This window comes from Onthophagus taurus, chromosome 1, assembly GCF_036711975.1.
Source record: "Onthophagus taurus isolate NC chromosome 1, IU_Otau_3.0, whole genome shotgun sequence".
NCBI lineage: Eukaryota > Metazoa > Arthropoda > Insecta > Coleoptera > Scarabaeidae > Onthophagus > Onthophagus taurus.
In genome coordinates, this window is record NC_091966.1 from 7,319,251 (window position 1) to 7,333,713 (window position 14,463).

Below are 14,463 nucleotides of genomic sequence, written 5' to 3' on the forward strand. Positions count from 1 at the left end.
CGCGTTTGTGGTAGAGGTCTCTGAACGCGATCGCATCGTGTTTTTAAGTTCAACAACTAAAAAGTTTATTGTAAAAGAAATTGTTTTAATTGTGTCTTCTTTAAACGTTTACGAAGTGATTTATAAATATGTCCACGCAACCGCACAGCAAAAAAAGGGTTTGCTATTATTACGATAGTAAGTAATCACATTTATCTTTAACTTAACCTTGTCACGAGTTCTTTATAAGATGGTTTTAACCGCAACTTTTTTTATGTTAGTTTATGAAAAATAACTAATTTAAATTAGTACATATTATTATTGTTATTTGGATGCGGTGTAATTTAAAGTTTTTCATGTACGGTTTTTCATATCTAAACGCGAGAAATCCACGGTTGATTTCGGGTTACCGTAGTTTTTCTAACTGCTGATTGGTGGATTTTATTAATGGCGCCGATAATGATGCTACTTTTTACGGTGCCCTTAAAGACCCCATCATAAGTTAACCGTGGATTTCTCGTTTTTATACAATATTTTTGTAATTACCGGCTTTTTATTATCATAAATTTTTTTTAAAGGCGATATTGGAAATTATTATTATGGCCAGGGACATCCCATGAAACCCCACCGTATACGAATGACTCATAATTTGCTGTTAAATTATGGACTTTATAGAAAAATGGAAATTTATGTAAGCATCTCTTTATATGCAATCTAAAAAATTGATTTATATCTAATAATTTTGTTAATAATAGAGGCCTCATAAAGCGACAGCAGATGAAATGACTAAATTCCACTCGGATGACTACATAAGATTTTTGCGTTCAATTCGACCTGATAATATGTCCGAGTACAATAAGCAGATGCAACGTTTTAATGTGGGAGAAGATTGCCCCGTTTTTGATGGGCTGTACGAGTTTTGTCAATTATCAGCTGGTGGCTCTGTAGCTGCAGCTGTCAAATTAAATAAACAAGCTTCAGAAATTTGTATTAATTGGGGTGGTGGATTGCACCATGCGAAAAAATCTGAAGCATCTGGATTTTGTTATGTTAATGATATAGTTTTGGGTATCTTAGAATTACTCAAATATCATCAAAGAGTACTTTACATAGATATTGATGTTCACCATGGTGATGGTGTTGAGGAAGCTTTTTATACAACTGATCGTGTTATGACGGTCTCTTTTCATAAATATGGTGAATATTTTCCAGGTAAGAATTTTTATTTAATTTTAAAACTAAATAAGAATTAAAATCCAATTTATTTTATAAAGGTACTGGAGACTTGCGGGATATAGGTGCTGGAAAGGGCAAATACTACGCCGTTAATATTCCACTAAGAGATGGAATGGACGATGAATCGTACGAGAGTATATTTGTCCCCATAATCAGTAAGGTTATGGAGACTTTCCAACCTAGTGCTGTGGTGTTACAGTGCGGAGCGGACTCATTAACAGGCGACCGTTTAGGTTGTTTCAATTTAACCGTCCGCGGTCATGGAAAATGCGTCGAATTCGTCAAACGTTACGGGCTTCCATTCATGATGGTTGGCGGCGGCGGATATACAATCAGAAACGTTTCAAGGGCGTGGACGTACGAAACATCGGTTGCTTTAGGCGTAGAAATCGCCAATGAACTTCCCTACAACGACTATTTCGAATATTTCGGCCCCGATTTCAAATTACATATCAGCCCAAGCAATATGTCGAATCAAAACACACCCGAGTATTTAGAAAAAGTTAAAACACGATTATTTGAAAATTTACGAATGTTACCTCACGCGCCAGGCGTTCAAGTTCAGACAATCCCAGAAGATGCTATGAATGAAGATTCTGATAACGAAGATAAGGTTGATAAAGACGAACGATTACCTCAAAAAGATTTGGATAAGAGAATTGTACCTGAAAATGAATTTTCCGATTCCGAGGATGAAGGAGAAGGTGGAAGGAGGGACAATCGCAGTTATAAAAGTAGGAAAAGACCTAGGTTGGAGAAAGGAATGGAAAATAAGGATAATATTTCAGACGATAAAGTCCTTAAAGACGAAATTAAACCTGAAAAAGGTATATTTATGTAATTAAAAATACAGTAAAACCTCGGTATAACAGACCTTGTTAGAATGGACTTTGGAAATGACAAAATATTTTTAAGTCATACTATTAATATTATCTAATAAATCAGTATATTTAAATGTAAATGTTAGCCCTCATAGATAGAATCCAACTTGGGTTATTCCCTAAGTTGTATATTTTTATTGAACTAGAAGTGGAACTAACACTTGACCTAGAACTAGAAACTTTTGGGTTTATCCATAACTCTCTTAAAACGGCTAAATCCGAATGTTTTTAGTTCTACTATCGATGCGATAGTATTTAAGCGAGTTATAAATTAAAAAGGAACAGAAATAAGCGATGTGGGGAGAGGAAGGTTCCGTCAAATCGGAAAAGATGGTCCTAGCACAGAATAACCAGAAGTGACACTGACGTCGATTCGTTTAATGTTGGCGGCATCTCGTTTTATGACCTCGATTTAAAATCCGCCATCACATCGCGTGGATCCATAGGCGCGATGAACGCACAATAAATGAGAGAGACAACTCAATTTACCACCAATAGCAATACCTTGCTTCCTCGCAACAATATGGCGTCATATTTGGCGGGATACCGCCAGTGTCACTTCTGAATAATACATTAAGCTAGAAAAACCAAATTTGGTATACGTTATGAGTGTACCAAAGGGGGCAAATTGAACTCAATTGAGGTATTTCAGAGGGTTGATTAAGGGTGATGGTACCCTACATTTTGACAGATTTTTTTTAACCTTGTGGCGGATTTAATACATTACTACTTCATTTCATATGGAATTTAATTCTAAAACTTTTCTTACTCATATTATTTTTTAAAAAACATTGTCGTTTTCATAAAACCTTGTCGTCAAATAACTTTATAACCTATTTGTCAAGTTTGACGTACAATTGCATACCCGACTACTGAATTTTCGCTTATTTTAAGTAACTTTACGAAATACGTATCTTTGGTTATTTAAGTTTTTTATGAAAACAACAGAGTTTTTAAAAAAATAATAAGAGTATGAAAAGTTTTAGAATTAAATTCCACATGAAATGAGGTAATAATGTATTAAATCCACCAAAAGGTTAAAAAAGATTTATAAAAATTTATTTATTTACCCTTAATCAACCCTTTGAAATGCCTCAATTGGTCTCAACTTGGTTTTTCTAGCTTAATATATTACGAAGATATTCGATGTTTTAAAAATTTAAGACCCAACTTTGAAGGCCTATAACTGTGTCGGTTCTTATATGAATCATCCTGTATGTAGTGTAGTATACAGGGTGTTTCGGTGACTCGGGGAACAAATTTAACCACATATACTAAAGTGAAAATGATGACGATTCATGTAAAAAAAAATTAGTGAAAGTCTTCAAATTTCAAAGATACAGGCCATCAAAGTTAGGAAATTTTAACACATTTTTCCAAATATCTTAAACACCATTTACAGTAATGCGCTGCAATTTGGTACAGTATAAATCAATGTGATGTAAAATCGTTAGGCAATTTATGAGTTGGATCAGTCCGCGGGAACCAAGGTGTATAGAACATAAGGTTACCCAATATCGATTCTCCTCCTCTGAGAGGCAAGGTGGGTCACTGACGTAGCTGGTTCTATGAACAACACAACACGATGCGAGGTTTAAATATTTTATATAGACTGTACCACAGTATAGGCTCGTATAGGCTATCTTTTATTCTGACTGTATCGAACCAGTGACGTCAATCTGCGGGGTAATAATCGATACTACAGAGGCATAGGGAATTAGGTAACCTTATGTTCTATAAACCTTGCGCGGGAACAATGCTATACAGGCTGTTCCTAAAGTTTGTTTGCTCAGAACTTTTTTGTTCTATCATAACCCTACATTTATTTTTGCAGTTTCTAATAGTAAATTTAGTTTAGAAACTTTTATTACTCTTAGATAATATTGATAAAAATCACCGTTTTCGTGTTAAATGCAAAAATGTTGGGTTCCGCTTTCAATAATAGCTAAAAAGTAATACTAAAAAGAAAGAAATCTAAGTTTTTGAACATTTTCTTTAATATTTTTTATTACTTGTCTTGTTATTTTATGTACTTTTGTGTTGTCGTTTTTTTGTTTATTAGTTGTTGATTTTTAATTTATTGTTTTTGGATTCCTTTATTAAACCAACTAAAACAAATTAAAAATGTGATTTAGCTAAATCTACACTTGGACATGTTGCATACATAATAGTAATGACAGCTCAGTTCGATTTTCACTTTTCAATTTGGAGCCTAACATTTTAGCATTTAATACGAAAACAGTAAAAAATAACACAAGTTTTTTATATAAACATAGGGTCGCAACTCTTTTGTTTTCGAGCTATCAGCTGTCGAGCCAAAAATTTACATTTTGTTTTGTATTTCGGTTGTAAGTAAACCGTAGTATATGAAACTTTGTACTTTGTATTTACTACTGGTTAAGAGCTTATTTTCAAACATACCTTAAACTACTCTAGCGCCCTCTAAGGGGATGAAATTCACCACCCCTTGATTTTGTTTATAAGAACTTATTAACGCTATGGAATATTAATTTAAAAAAATATGGGTTGTACAGCTCATTCTTTAGTGGTACTTTTTTTCTCTTTAGTATTTTCCGTAAAGTTAATAGTTTCCGTGTAAAAAAATAAAATATCGTGCCACGTACCGCTATGTGCCGCCATATTTAGATAAAATTATTCTAAAAGTTGGCTCTGGGAACTTGTAAGTTTCATTTACGGTGAATCCTCATAATTATTGAGGTTTATTAATAATTTTTGACTATTATTAAGCAAGAGTATCAATTTTGTAATATTGTTTAAATTAACATAATTTGTTTAGACAAACACAATTAATAACACAATTAATTGGTGTTATTTAGTTAGTATTAGATCCTAGTAAGTGTACAACTTCCATAGCCAGCTATACAGAAAAAGTTTTTTTAATAATATTTAATAATAATTTTTTTACACTAAAACTACTATCTTTAAGGAAAAACTAAAGAGACAAAAAAGTACCAATAATGAATAAGCTTTACAACCCATATTTTTTATGTTAATATTCCATAGCGTTAATAAGTTCTTATAAACAAAATGAATGGGGTTATGAATTTCATCCCCTTAGAGGGCGCTAGGGAAATTTAAGATATGGTTGAAAATAAGGTATTAACCAGTAGTACATACATACAAAATTTCAAATTCTACTGTTTACTTATACCCGAAATAAAAGATAAAATGTAAATTTTTGGCTCACCTTTGTTAACTCATAGCTCGAAAACAAAAGAGTTGCGACCCTATGTTTATATAAAAAAACTTGTGTTATTTTGGCAAGTACTACGTCCTAGTAAAGTTTCCCGATTAAAAACTGAACCACCCTGTATATAAACCTTGGGTCCCGGTGTATATTCCAGAAACAAGACGGTCGCGCCTTTTCTTCTTTATGTAGGTAAGATAAAGGAGCGACGTACTGTCTGGAACGCACCACCTTTTTTGATTGGACGGAACCTCCTTCGTCCCGCAGAGCTTATTTCTGTTTCTTTTTAATTTACAATGGGGTCATACACACTTATTAAATTTAGAGAAAATTTTTATGTCAAACGATATATGCAAGTATATGCATGAACACAAAGTAAAAGAAATATTTTGATCAATTTTATATTTTGCGTAATTTGAAGTGAAAAATAGCAAATATTCAAACGAAATAATTTCGCGGCTTTTCTGTGACGTAGGAACCGCACTGCCTAAAACAAGTTAAATTGTCCGTTGGATAGCGCTTGCGGTGTGACAGTGTCAAAATAAAACCATGGATGTAATAGAGTCTCTATTACATCCATGAACAAAACATAATAAACATAACCTACAAACACTCTATCTCTTTTCAATACAACCTAAATGACGTTCATCTCTTTCTCGCATTTGAGCGGGTAGCAGGGGACCCAAAAGTGAGAATCGTACGTCATCAACGCGGGAATTTTAAAAGCGCAAATGGGTATATAAATTTTCAATAATTTTTTTAACAATGACTTTGTTCGAAAATATTTTTAAAAAAAATAACGGTAACTATATTTTTATATAAACTTTCAGAAAATATAATAAAAAAAAAAGTCGTGTATGACCCCATTTGTTTAAATCGCTCTAAAAAAATAGAAAGACATCTTTGAAAAACTGATAACGGTATTCAATAAACGCAATTATTTGACATATTTTGGTCAAATCCGCGATGAAATCCATATAGCCGTTTTTGACATAACGGCGTTTTAGTAAACCGCGATTTTCCGCGAAACTATATGGAATATCGAAAAAATAAAATATACCTATCATTAAGAACACATGAGGCTACCATCTGTTAAAAATTGAATTTTTTTCGTCATATAGCTTTGAAACAGAAAATCGCTAAGTGGGCAAAGTTGGCGGCACCATAAAAAAATCGGGTACTTTTATATTTAACTCGCGATAAAAGGAAAACCGCGGATGCGAAAATTTTCAAATTAACATAGCAGTTTGACTTTTGGCACGGATAGTAGTCTAGTGTTAGTTCTAGTTTTAATTGTTATTGAGCGTTAATCGTTGTGTATTTGTATTGAACTAAAAGTAGAACTAACGCTAAACCCTAAGTCTAGTGTTAGTTCTGGTTCTAGTGTTAGCTCTAGTTTTAATTGTTATTCAGCGCTGACGTTACGAACGGGCCTTCGAGCTGTGCACCTGTTCCCAGAATGTAGCAGTCCTCTTAGATTCTACCGTCCTTGGTATAAATATAAAGCCACGTAGATTTAACGCAACGGTGTGGATAGCTGTCCGAATTTGTTAAAATTATTCATATAACGGACTTTTGGTTATAACGGACACGCCCTTCTCCGTATTAAAAAAAATAATACGTTTATTAGTACAGTGAACTCGCGATAACGTGAACAATTCACCTTAAAGAATGCCTTTTCTTTTATTTACATTATTGCAAATTTACAAATAATAACACAGGGCAACACAGATTCTGCAGCATGGGGTTTATTAGTCAATTTTAGGTAATTGAATGATTTTAGCTCTCCTGAATAGGAAAATAATAATTTTGTTGAATTGACTCTGCTTTTTAAGATAAAGGCAATCCGTTTATACTGGAAATTAAATTTTAAAAAGGAAGGGAATATTTTTAAAACGCGCTACAAATGATACAAAAAAATAATAAAAAACATAAAAAACAAAAATATGTCAATAAGAGTTAAGAAAAACGTTTTGTATGGTTTTTCTATGGTGTTTTTGGTTTCTTTGCAACTGCCAGCAGTGGTTTGCCATCATATGGCGATCCCGACGGCCTTGATATCTTTCCTCCATAACCTTGATGTCCTGGTGGAATCGTTCCCGTTGTTTTTCGCTATAATCACCGCAAATAATGCTATTTGATACTCATATTAGGTCCTAAAATTTGGAAACTCTGGAACATTTTGTCTACTACTTCGGAATATTCTTCAGCTTTATGATTCCCCAAAAAATTTTTATGTTCATAAACGATGTTAGCGTTTCCTACAGTGATGTTCATTCTGTATGGCTAGTCTTTCCTGTCCCAGTGTTCACTTTACGCACGATTGTGTCACAGACGTTTTTCTAAAACAAGTTTAATATTCTTCCTTAAAAGTAGTTGAATGAGCTATTGGGATTGAAGCTAATTTATTTCCGTTGTAATAAACATTGCAAACTTTTTTTTAGAGCTATCTATGAAAAGTTGCTTGTTTTTTTAGTTAGTATACTCATTTTGGTCGTTAAAATATGGAAGAATGACGCGCTCTCTAGTTCCATAACATGTTTTTACGTTACAAACTTATTGACATAAACTCAAGTTCACATTATCGCGTGTCTACTGTATTTATATTAAAATTTATATAATTTTATTTTATTAATTTAATTTCAGGTGATGATAAAGACGCAGATGAGTCAAAGAAAGATACAGGTCCTAATCCGTGACATAACCCTGGAAATTATTCCAAATACAAGTAAGTTTTGATTTCGTTTTGTTCCGTTAGGTGTATTAATAATATTATAACGATGTAAAACTATAACTTATTTTTTACCAATATGGACACAATTTGATCTCTAATCTCCCTCAAGTAATCGTTTAATTATTAAGCGTAATTTGTATTCAGTTTTACGTTTTAATTTTTTTTCCTATTGATTATTTTTATATTATTAGTGAGTTGTTGATAAACTTTGAGGGTGAATATATTTATATCACGACGATTCAATGTGAGTGTCCTTTTCATAATGATAATAATAATAAAAGTAAATTTTAATTATAAAATTCTTTATTCTTGCATTCCTTTATAATTTATTCCTAATTAATTACATATAATCGTACATAATTTATTTAATCTATAGATACAGTACTTTGTAAACTCCATCTATTTTCCGAATTTATTCTTGGACCACCTAAATAACTTATCGGGTTTGCAAATGTTCTTTGTTGTTCATTAAGAAAAATTGGTTTTAAAATCTCACCGGTATGTCTTAATGATATTTTAGCTACAATAATTTAATTAATTATAGGAAATTAAAAGGAATCAAAAATTTCACCTTTCTCAATCTCTTTTTTCTTTTCTTCTTCGCTCATTTCGTTTTTTATAGCATCGAGTTTTTCCACAACCTTAAATTTGTTTTAAAAGAAAATGTTGCTTAAATATCTCCTATATTTTGAATCATTACAAAAATACTTTATGATTTCGAAACTTCTTTTACAATTGTTATGATGTTTGAAGACATTATAAATTAAACCGATTTGTAGTTTTAATAAATACATGTATTCTTATCCATTTTTTCTAATTATAATATTATCCTTTTAGTTTTTAGCGACCTTATATAGGAATAGGCTTTTTAAATGCTTTATTTCAGTATAGATATATTAAGGTAAGTGTTAACTTCAATGTATACATACATGTATTAACTAAATTAATGTTATTAGTGGAAGAACGAAAGGAAACAATGATTTTGAGACTAACGAAATAGCTGATATGAAGGAAAATTGAGTCTCCAAAGAAAAACAATCTGCAAGATCACATATATCAGATCACACATATGTGTAGTATCACACGTGTGATATTAATTTTCTTTTTCTATGACATTAAAGTACTCTGTTAATAGCAGGATGCTCATATTTAGGTGTTCCTAACAATCTTGGCTCTTTTAACTGAATCTTAAATTTTTTGTTGAATTAATTCACTTTACCGCATATTTATAATTAAACAAATCAGAGACAGAATCTGACCTATTAAAATCGAAACGTTATTTCCGTTATTTATATCTACTTTCGTCAATTTCATTAGTATTTGGATTAGTAAGGGTTTATTAGGTTTATAATGGAATTTTTAATGGATTGATGTATAAATTAAAAAAAAAGTTTGATTTAAATATTGATTTCAGAAAAAACGCACTTTTTTAATTCTTAACATTTATATTGATCAAATTACAAATAAATGGTGTATTATAATGATTCACACATAAAATGTCTTAAACACAAAATGGAGAGAGCACTGATGAAATAGTTTCGTTTTCATTCACACTGGGATGACTTGGTTAAGAAAAAAATGTTATTCTTCACACGAATCACTCATTACGTTATATTAATCGTTCAATTCGTCAATCATGAATGGTAGTTGAGTCGCCTTTGGGTTACTTTGAGGAGTCGGTGGTCCTTTAATTCTATTACGAGTTACCTGTACCTAGATGATGCGATGTTTTTAACGAATTTCATTAGTGGTTTTAATTAAAACATGCCCCAAACAAGAATTCGTTTCCATGCAGTATTTTAGATGTTAGGTAGATTTTCATGCACAAAGTTATTAATAAATTTGGTTAATTAAGCGTAATTTTTTTGTTAAATTATTAAAAATGATTAATGCTTCCGTTTTTAATTGGTGTTAAATCCATAATTGACGATGAATGCGTGCCAAGTGTTACTTCACTGATACTACTCAATGGAGCCAGTTTGTTTAAATTACTTACGGGTTCTTCATCATCGTGACCATTAGCTTCTGTGGTTGTATGCGAAGCGTTATCATCAAAGTAATCTAATCCTTCTTCCTGTTCGTCTTCTTCGGTTATATCGTGGATTTTGTTTATATGATCTAATGATTCGCTTGGTGTATCCCAATTTAATTCACTGGCACTATCTAGAATTAATACAAAGTAAATATGAAACATTAGTATGATTTCAAAAATTTTGTTTACCTCTAAAACTAATTCTTTTTTCTTTTTTATCATTTCTTTTAATCACGTTTTCATCAGGAATTAATTTTTCGATTAAAGCAACTTCTTCGGGATTTGTTTGACTTCCGTTTTCACCAATACCATTTTTATTAGGTATTTTTCCGTTTAATGATGGTTGTCGGTGAGGAGTATTTGGTGTGGCAGCCTAAAATTTATTTACTTTAAAATTATGTGTTTACGATGTTGGAGATTGGACAATTGATATATATAAAGCTGTTTTTGTTTTAGGGATGAAATTTTAGACGAACCTTATCTAGAATTTTAGCAGCTTGTTCTTTAGACCAAAGAATTCCAGCGTCAGTTTCCATTTCTTTCCTTCTCCGATATTGTTTATCGTTCCTATAAACTTCATATGCACAGCATATTATAATAACTACAAATAATACTGATAAAGTAATTAAAGCAATTCTTCCTCTTCCATCCTCCTCAATCGCGGTTACTGAGTAAATACTTTTATATTGTACTCTTTGTGGGGCATCTTCAACCCAAGTAATATCTTTACCCTTAATAAAAATAAATATTTATTTATTGTTTTAGTGGAATTAAATGAAACTAACTTGGCTTATATTTAAATTGGTGGGTCCAGTTGGTACTTTATGTGGAATATCGAAATGTGGATTACACTGCGCGCTTCTTACACCTTGAGATCGCGTAACATTCACTTTTTCTGACCCTGTACTTGTAAATAACATGTATTCTTCTAAAGGTTTCATAACTTGCTCGTTAACTTCGATGTAAACGTCTTAAAAAAATTAATAATTAACTAACTAATTTAAAATAAGTAAATTTCTTACTTGATAAACATCCGCTATAACCTTTATAAGTGGCGAATCTTGGATCATCAGTGCTATGTCCACCGATATAAACCTCATTTGATCCAACTTGAGGTACCTTTCTAAAAGTATCAACCGTAATTTGATCCATTGGGATAGCTTCTTTATCAACAAGTAATTCAGAAACATTATGATCTCGTCTATAATAAACGGAGTGTCTAGCTGATTTAATAAAGCTTTTAGCGATCGTCTTCGAATAAACAGCTCCTTCTCGATCTTCTTGAACGATCAAATAACCATCCGGACTTAATCCAACCAAAAGGTAATAACTACGGCTAAAAATATTTAATTAAAATTAAGAAATTTGTATTTTATAATTAAATTACTTATTTTCAGTTTGAAGAAGTAACAAAACTGTATCTCTTTGGCTTACATCCATGCTGGAAAACGCCAGTTGAAGTTTAATATGATCAACGGGACCTTCTAACAAGAAATTTCTTGATAAAATTGATTCTCCGCTAAAATCGGCGCCTTTTTCATCAGAACAGAAATTTCCATAATAACTCGTATGCTCGCAATCGCAGGTGTGGATTTGTTTTCGAAAATCTTCGATGCATATTCCGCCGTTTTTACACGGAAGGGTGTCGCATTTCATTTCACAATTTTGTATTACACCTAAAAATTAATTAATTAATTACACAATGTGTATAATCTTGTTATTATTGGTGATTTTTAAAGATTATTTGAGACATTTCAAGGCAACATAACAATTTTCGTGCAATTTCTTTTAATGGACTTACTTTTGTGATTACAATCTTCATCAGTAGGGCCTATAATTTTTAAAAATACAAGGTTTAATGATGTAATGATTTAGAGATGATTTGGGGTTATTTAATTTTACAGTATTTAGTGTTAAACATACCGTATGCGTTATCAGCAACTAATGAAGTTAAATTAACTAAGACTTCTCCTATTTGTAATCCGCGAATACATCCAACGTAACCGGGAAGCGTTTCGGAGCTATCAGAAACTTTTAGTAGTGTTTCAGTGTCATATCCACCTAAATTTAATTGGAAATACTCAGTGGGTGGTGCTGGTGGGCGTTGTGGGGCTAAAATTTCTTTAAAAAATACGTTAAAGGGTGCCTTAATATGTTTTATTAACTTTACCTTTTTCTGGGTTTGACCAAGGCTTATTTGAGTAACTCTCCAACAATTTGATCCCGATATTAACCGTTTTATTTTTATCGTTAACGTATAATGTGGTATTTTCAATCGTTCTAACAATGGCAATTTGCACAGAATTGGAACTATTTAATTCCAAATATTCCACGGTAATATTGTGTATTGTATCGCCATGATTAAACAGATAAACAACTTGAGTTCCGTTATACAAAGAAATGTGCATGAAATTATTTAAATGATCGTTTGCGTATAAAACCAACGATCTATCATCGTATGTTCTCAAATTTATTAAAACATCATCTACAAATATCTTCCTTAAAACGTCCTTATCTTCTTGTTTATCACCGTTTAAGAAATTCCTTTTTATATATGAATCTGGGTGTGTAAAAGTAATCGCGTTTTTGTTGATATCTAAAACAAATTGTTTTAAAATCTTTTTTTTTTTATATAGGTTCCATACTTATTTCACAATGGTCTCCTTTGTAAGCCCAAGGATTTGGGCAAATACATTCAAAAGTACTCCATAATTCTTTGCATTGGGCCCCGTTTTTGCAAGGATTTGGAACGCACGATGGTTTGCAATCTTTAATAATTTCGCTTAAATGTACACTCATGTAACTGTAGATGTCTAAAATTTCTTCGTTTACCACCAAACCACGAAAACAACCGATTAATCCTTGATGAACTGATGTTTTTGATGGATGCAAATAGTCTCTATTAAAAGAAAATGTATTGTTACTCTAAAAGTGCTCCTGAGGAGAGATATTTAAACCGAAATCGGTTTAAATACGGGGAAGGGAGCGCCCGTTATAGCCAAAACTCTTTATTATAGCCATCTTTAGAGATGTATGGCTAAACCTGAATGTTTCTAGTTCTATATCTAGTATTAATTCCACTGTCTATTTCATATAATTGACTTTTATACATAGACTTTTCATACATAGTAATGTATGTTACTAAAAACGCTCAGCTAACCACACCTGAAGATCTGATTAGTGAACCATACACGTTCAAAAGAAATTTATATGTCTTGGAACCCAGGTAAATGAAAATAACATAATGATTGCAGAAATTAGGAGAAGACTATATATGGCTAATAGAGCTTACTTTGGACTGAAAAAACGTAAGGCGTAGTAACCAAACAAACTAAGGTACTAATATACAAAACGCTGGATGGTGACAAAAAATGATGAAAACTTGTTGGGCTGCTTTGAAAGAAAGATACTCCGCCACATATACAGGGGTGCTCAGGAAAACGGAATATGGAGGAGTTACAATTTTGAGTTGTACCGGCTTTATGAAAAACCGAATATTGTACAATCCATCAAAACGGGTGACAGGGAACTCCCAAAGCAAATATTCCGCCAAACTGTTTTTGGAACCCGCCAGAGAGGCAAGCCTAGAAGCAGATATAAGGACCAGGTCGAAGAAAGTCTAAATATGCTGCGAGTTAGAAACTGGAAGGTCAAGGTACGAGATGGAAGACCCACCAATGATGATGATGATATTTATATTACTGTATATACTTTATACAGGGTTTCCCAAAACTCCCGGGACGGAGCTATAAGTTTTGAACGAGTGAAGAAAAAAATTTGAAAATTTGGGGATCACTAAAGAATCATAAGAATTACATTTTTAGATAGTTTAGAACTTCCATGCAATATAGAGTTTTTTTAGGGGTAACCAAAACCCGATATCTTAATTCTTTCAAGAATTATGAGGGGTTGACTACCAAATGGGAAAATGGGAATTGAACGAAGGTGACTTCGAAAGAAGGTTGGAATTCTGTGAAATAGTACGTGAAAAATGTGATGTTGACAGAAATTTTCTTTTCAACGTTGTTTTCTCTGATGAGGCTACTTTCTACTTGAATGGTAAGGTTAATAGGCACAATTGTCGTTATTGGAGTGACGAAAATGCACGTTTAAGAAGAGAAGGTTATACTCAGAGACAGCAGAAAATTAATGTATGGGCTGGTATTATGAGAGAGAATGTAATTGGTCCATTTTTTATTAATGGAAATTTGGACGGAGACAGATATCTGCATCTGTTAGAAAATCAAGTGGTTCCAAGGGTACGTGCCGTATGCCCTAAAGGTGCCTTTAGTGCGAGGGAGATTTGAAGGAGGGAGAATGACACTGTCACGAAATCTATTTAACTGCGCAGGGTGTTTGGGTATTTGGTGATTCGGCGCAGATTCGGTGATTC

The 14,463-nt window shown here is 32.4% G+C and overlaps 2 protein-coding genes across 4 annotated transcripts in view; one reads left to right on the top strand and one right to left on the bottom strand.

Annotated features, from left to right (window-relative positions):
• LOC111414902 (histone deacetylase 1) lies at positions 1 to 8,337 on the top strand. Its single transcript, XM_023046372.2, has 5 exons — positions 1 to 177; positions 558 to 670; positions 735 to 1,191; positions 1,254 to 2,042; positions 7,951 to 8,337. Exons 1-5 carry the CDS (start codon positions 129 to 131, stop codon positions 8,001 to 8,003), a joined length of 1,461 nt encoding a protein of 486 aa, XP_022902140.1. The 5' UTR covers positions 1 to 128; the 3' UTR covers positions 8,004 to 8,337.
• Positions 8,324 to 14,463, bottom strand: part of LOC111414900 (axotactin) — a 26,155-nt gene continuing 20,015 nt past the window's right edge. The window contains exons 9-20 of one of the 3 annotated variants that reach the window (XM_071195997.1): positions 12,716 to 12,969; positions 12,241 to 12,666; positions 11,994 to 12,191; positions 11,872 to 11,901; positions 11,458 to 11,746; positions 11,093 to 11,406; positions 10,856 to 11,040; positions 10,547 to 10,801; positions 10,260 to 10,443; positions 10,035 to 10,201; positions 8,610 to 8,679; positions 8,324 to 8,558 (exon numbers count right to left, since the gene is read on the bottom strand). In XM_071195997.1, coding sequence (XP_071052098.1) covers positions 8,404 to 8,558; positions 8,610 to 8,679; positions 10,035 to 10,201; positions 10,260 to 10,443; positions 10,547 to 10,801; positions 10,856 to 11,040; positions 11,093 to 11,406; positions 11,458 to 11,746; positions 11,872 to 11,901; positions 11,994 to 12,191; positions 12,241 to 12,666; positions 12,716 to 12,969 — 2,527 coding nt within the window. In that variant the 3' untranslated portion in view covers positions 8,324 to 8,403. Of the gene's footprint in view, positions 8,559 to 8,609; positions 8,680 to 9,495; positions 9,752 to 10,034; positions 10,202 to 10,259; positions 10,444 to 10,546; positions 10,802 to 10,855; positions 11,041 to 11,092; positions 11,407 to 11,457; positions 11,747 to 11,871; positions 11,902 to 11,993; positions 12,192 to 12,240; positions 12,667 to 12,715; positions 12,970 to 14,463 lie in introns of those variants that run through there. The other 2 variants (XM_071195999.1, XM_023046370.2) reach the window with 2 other exon arrangements.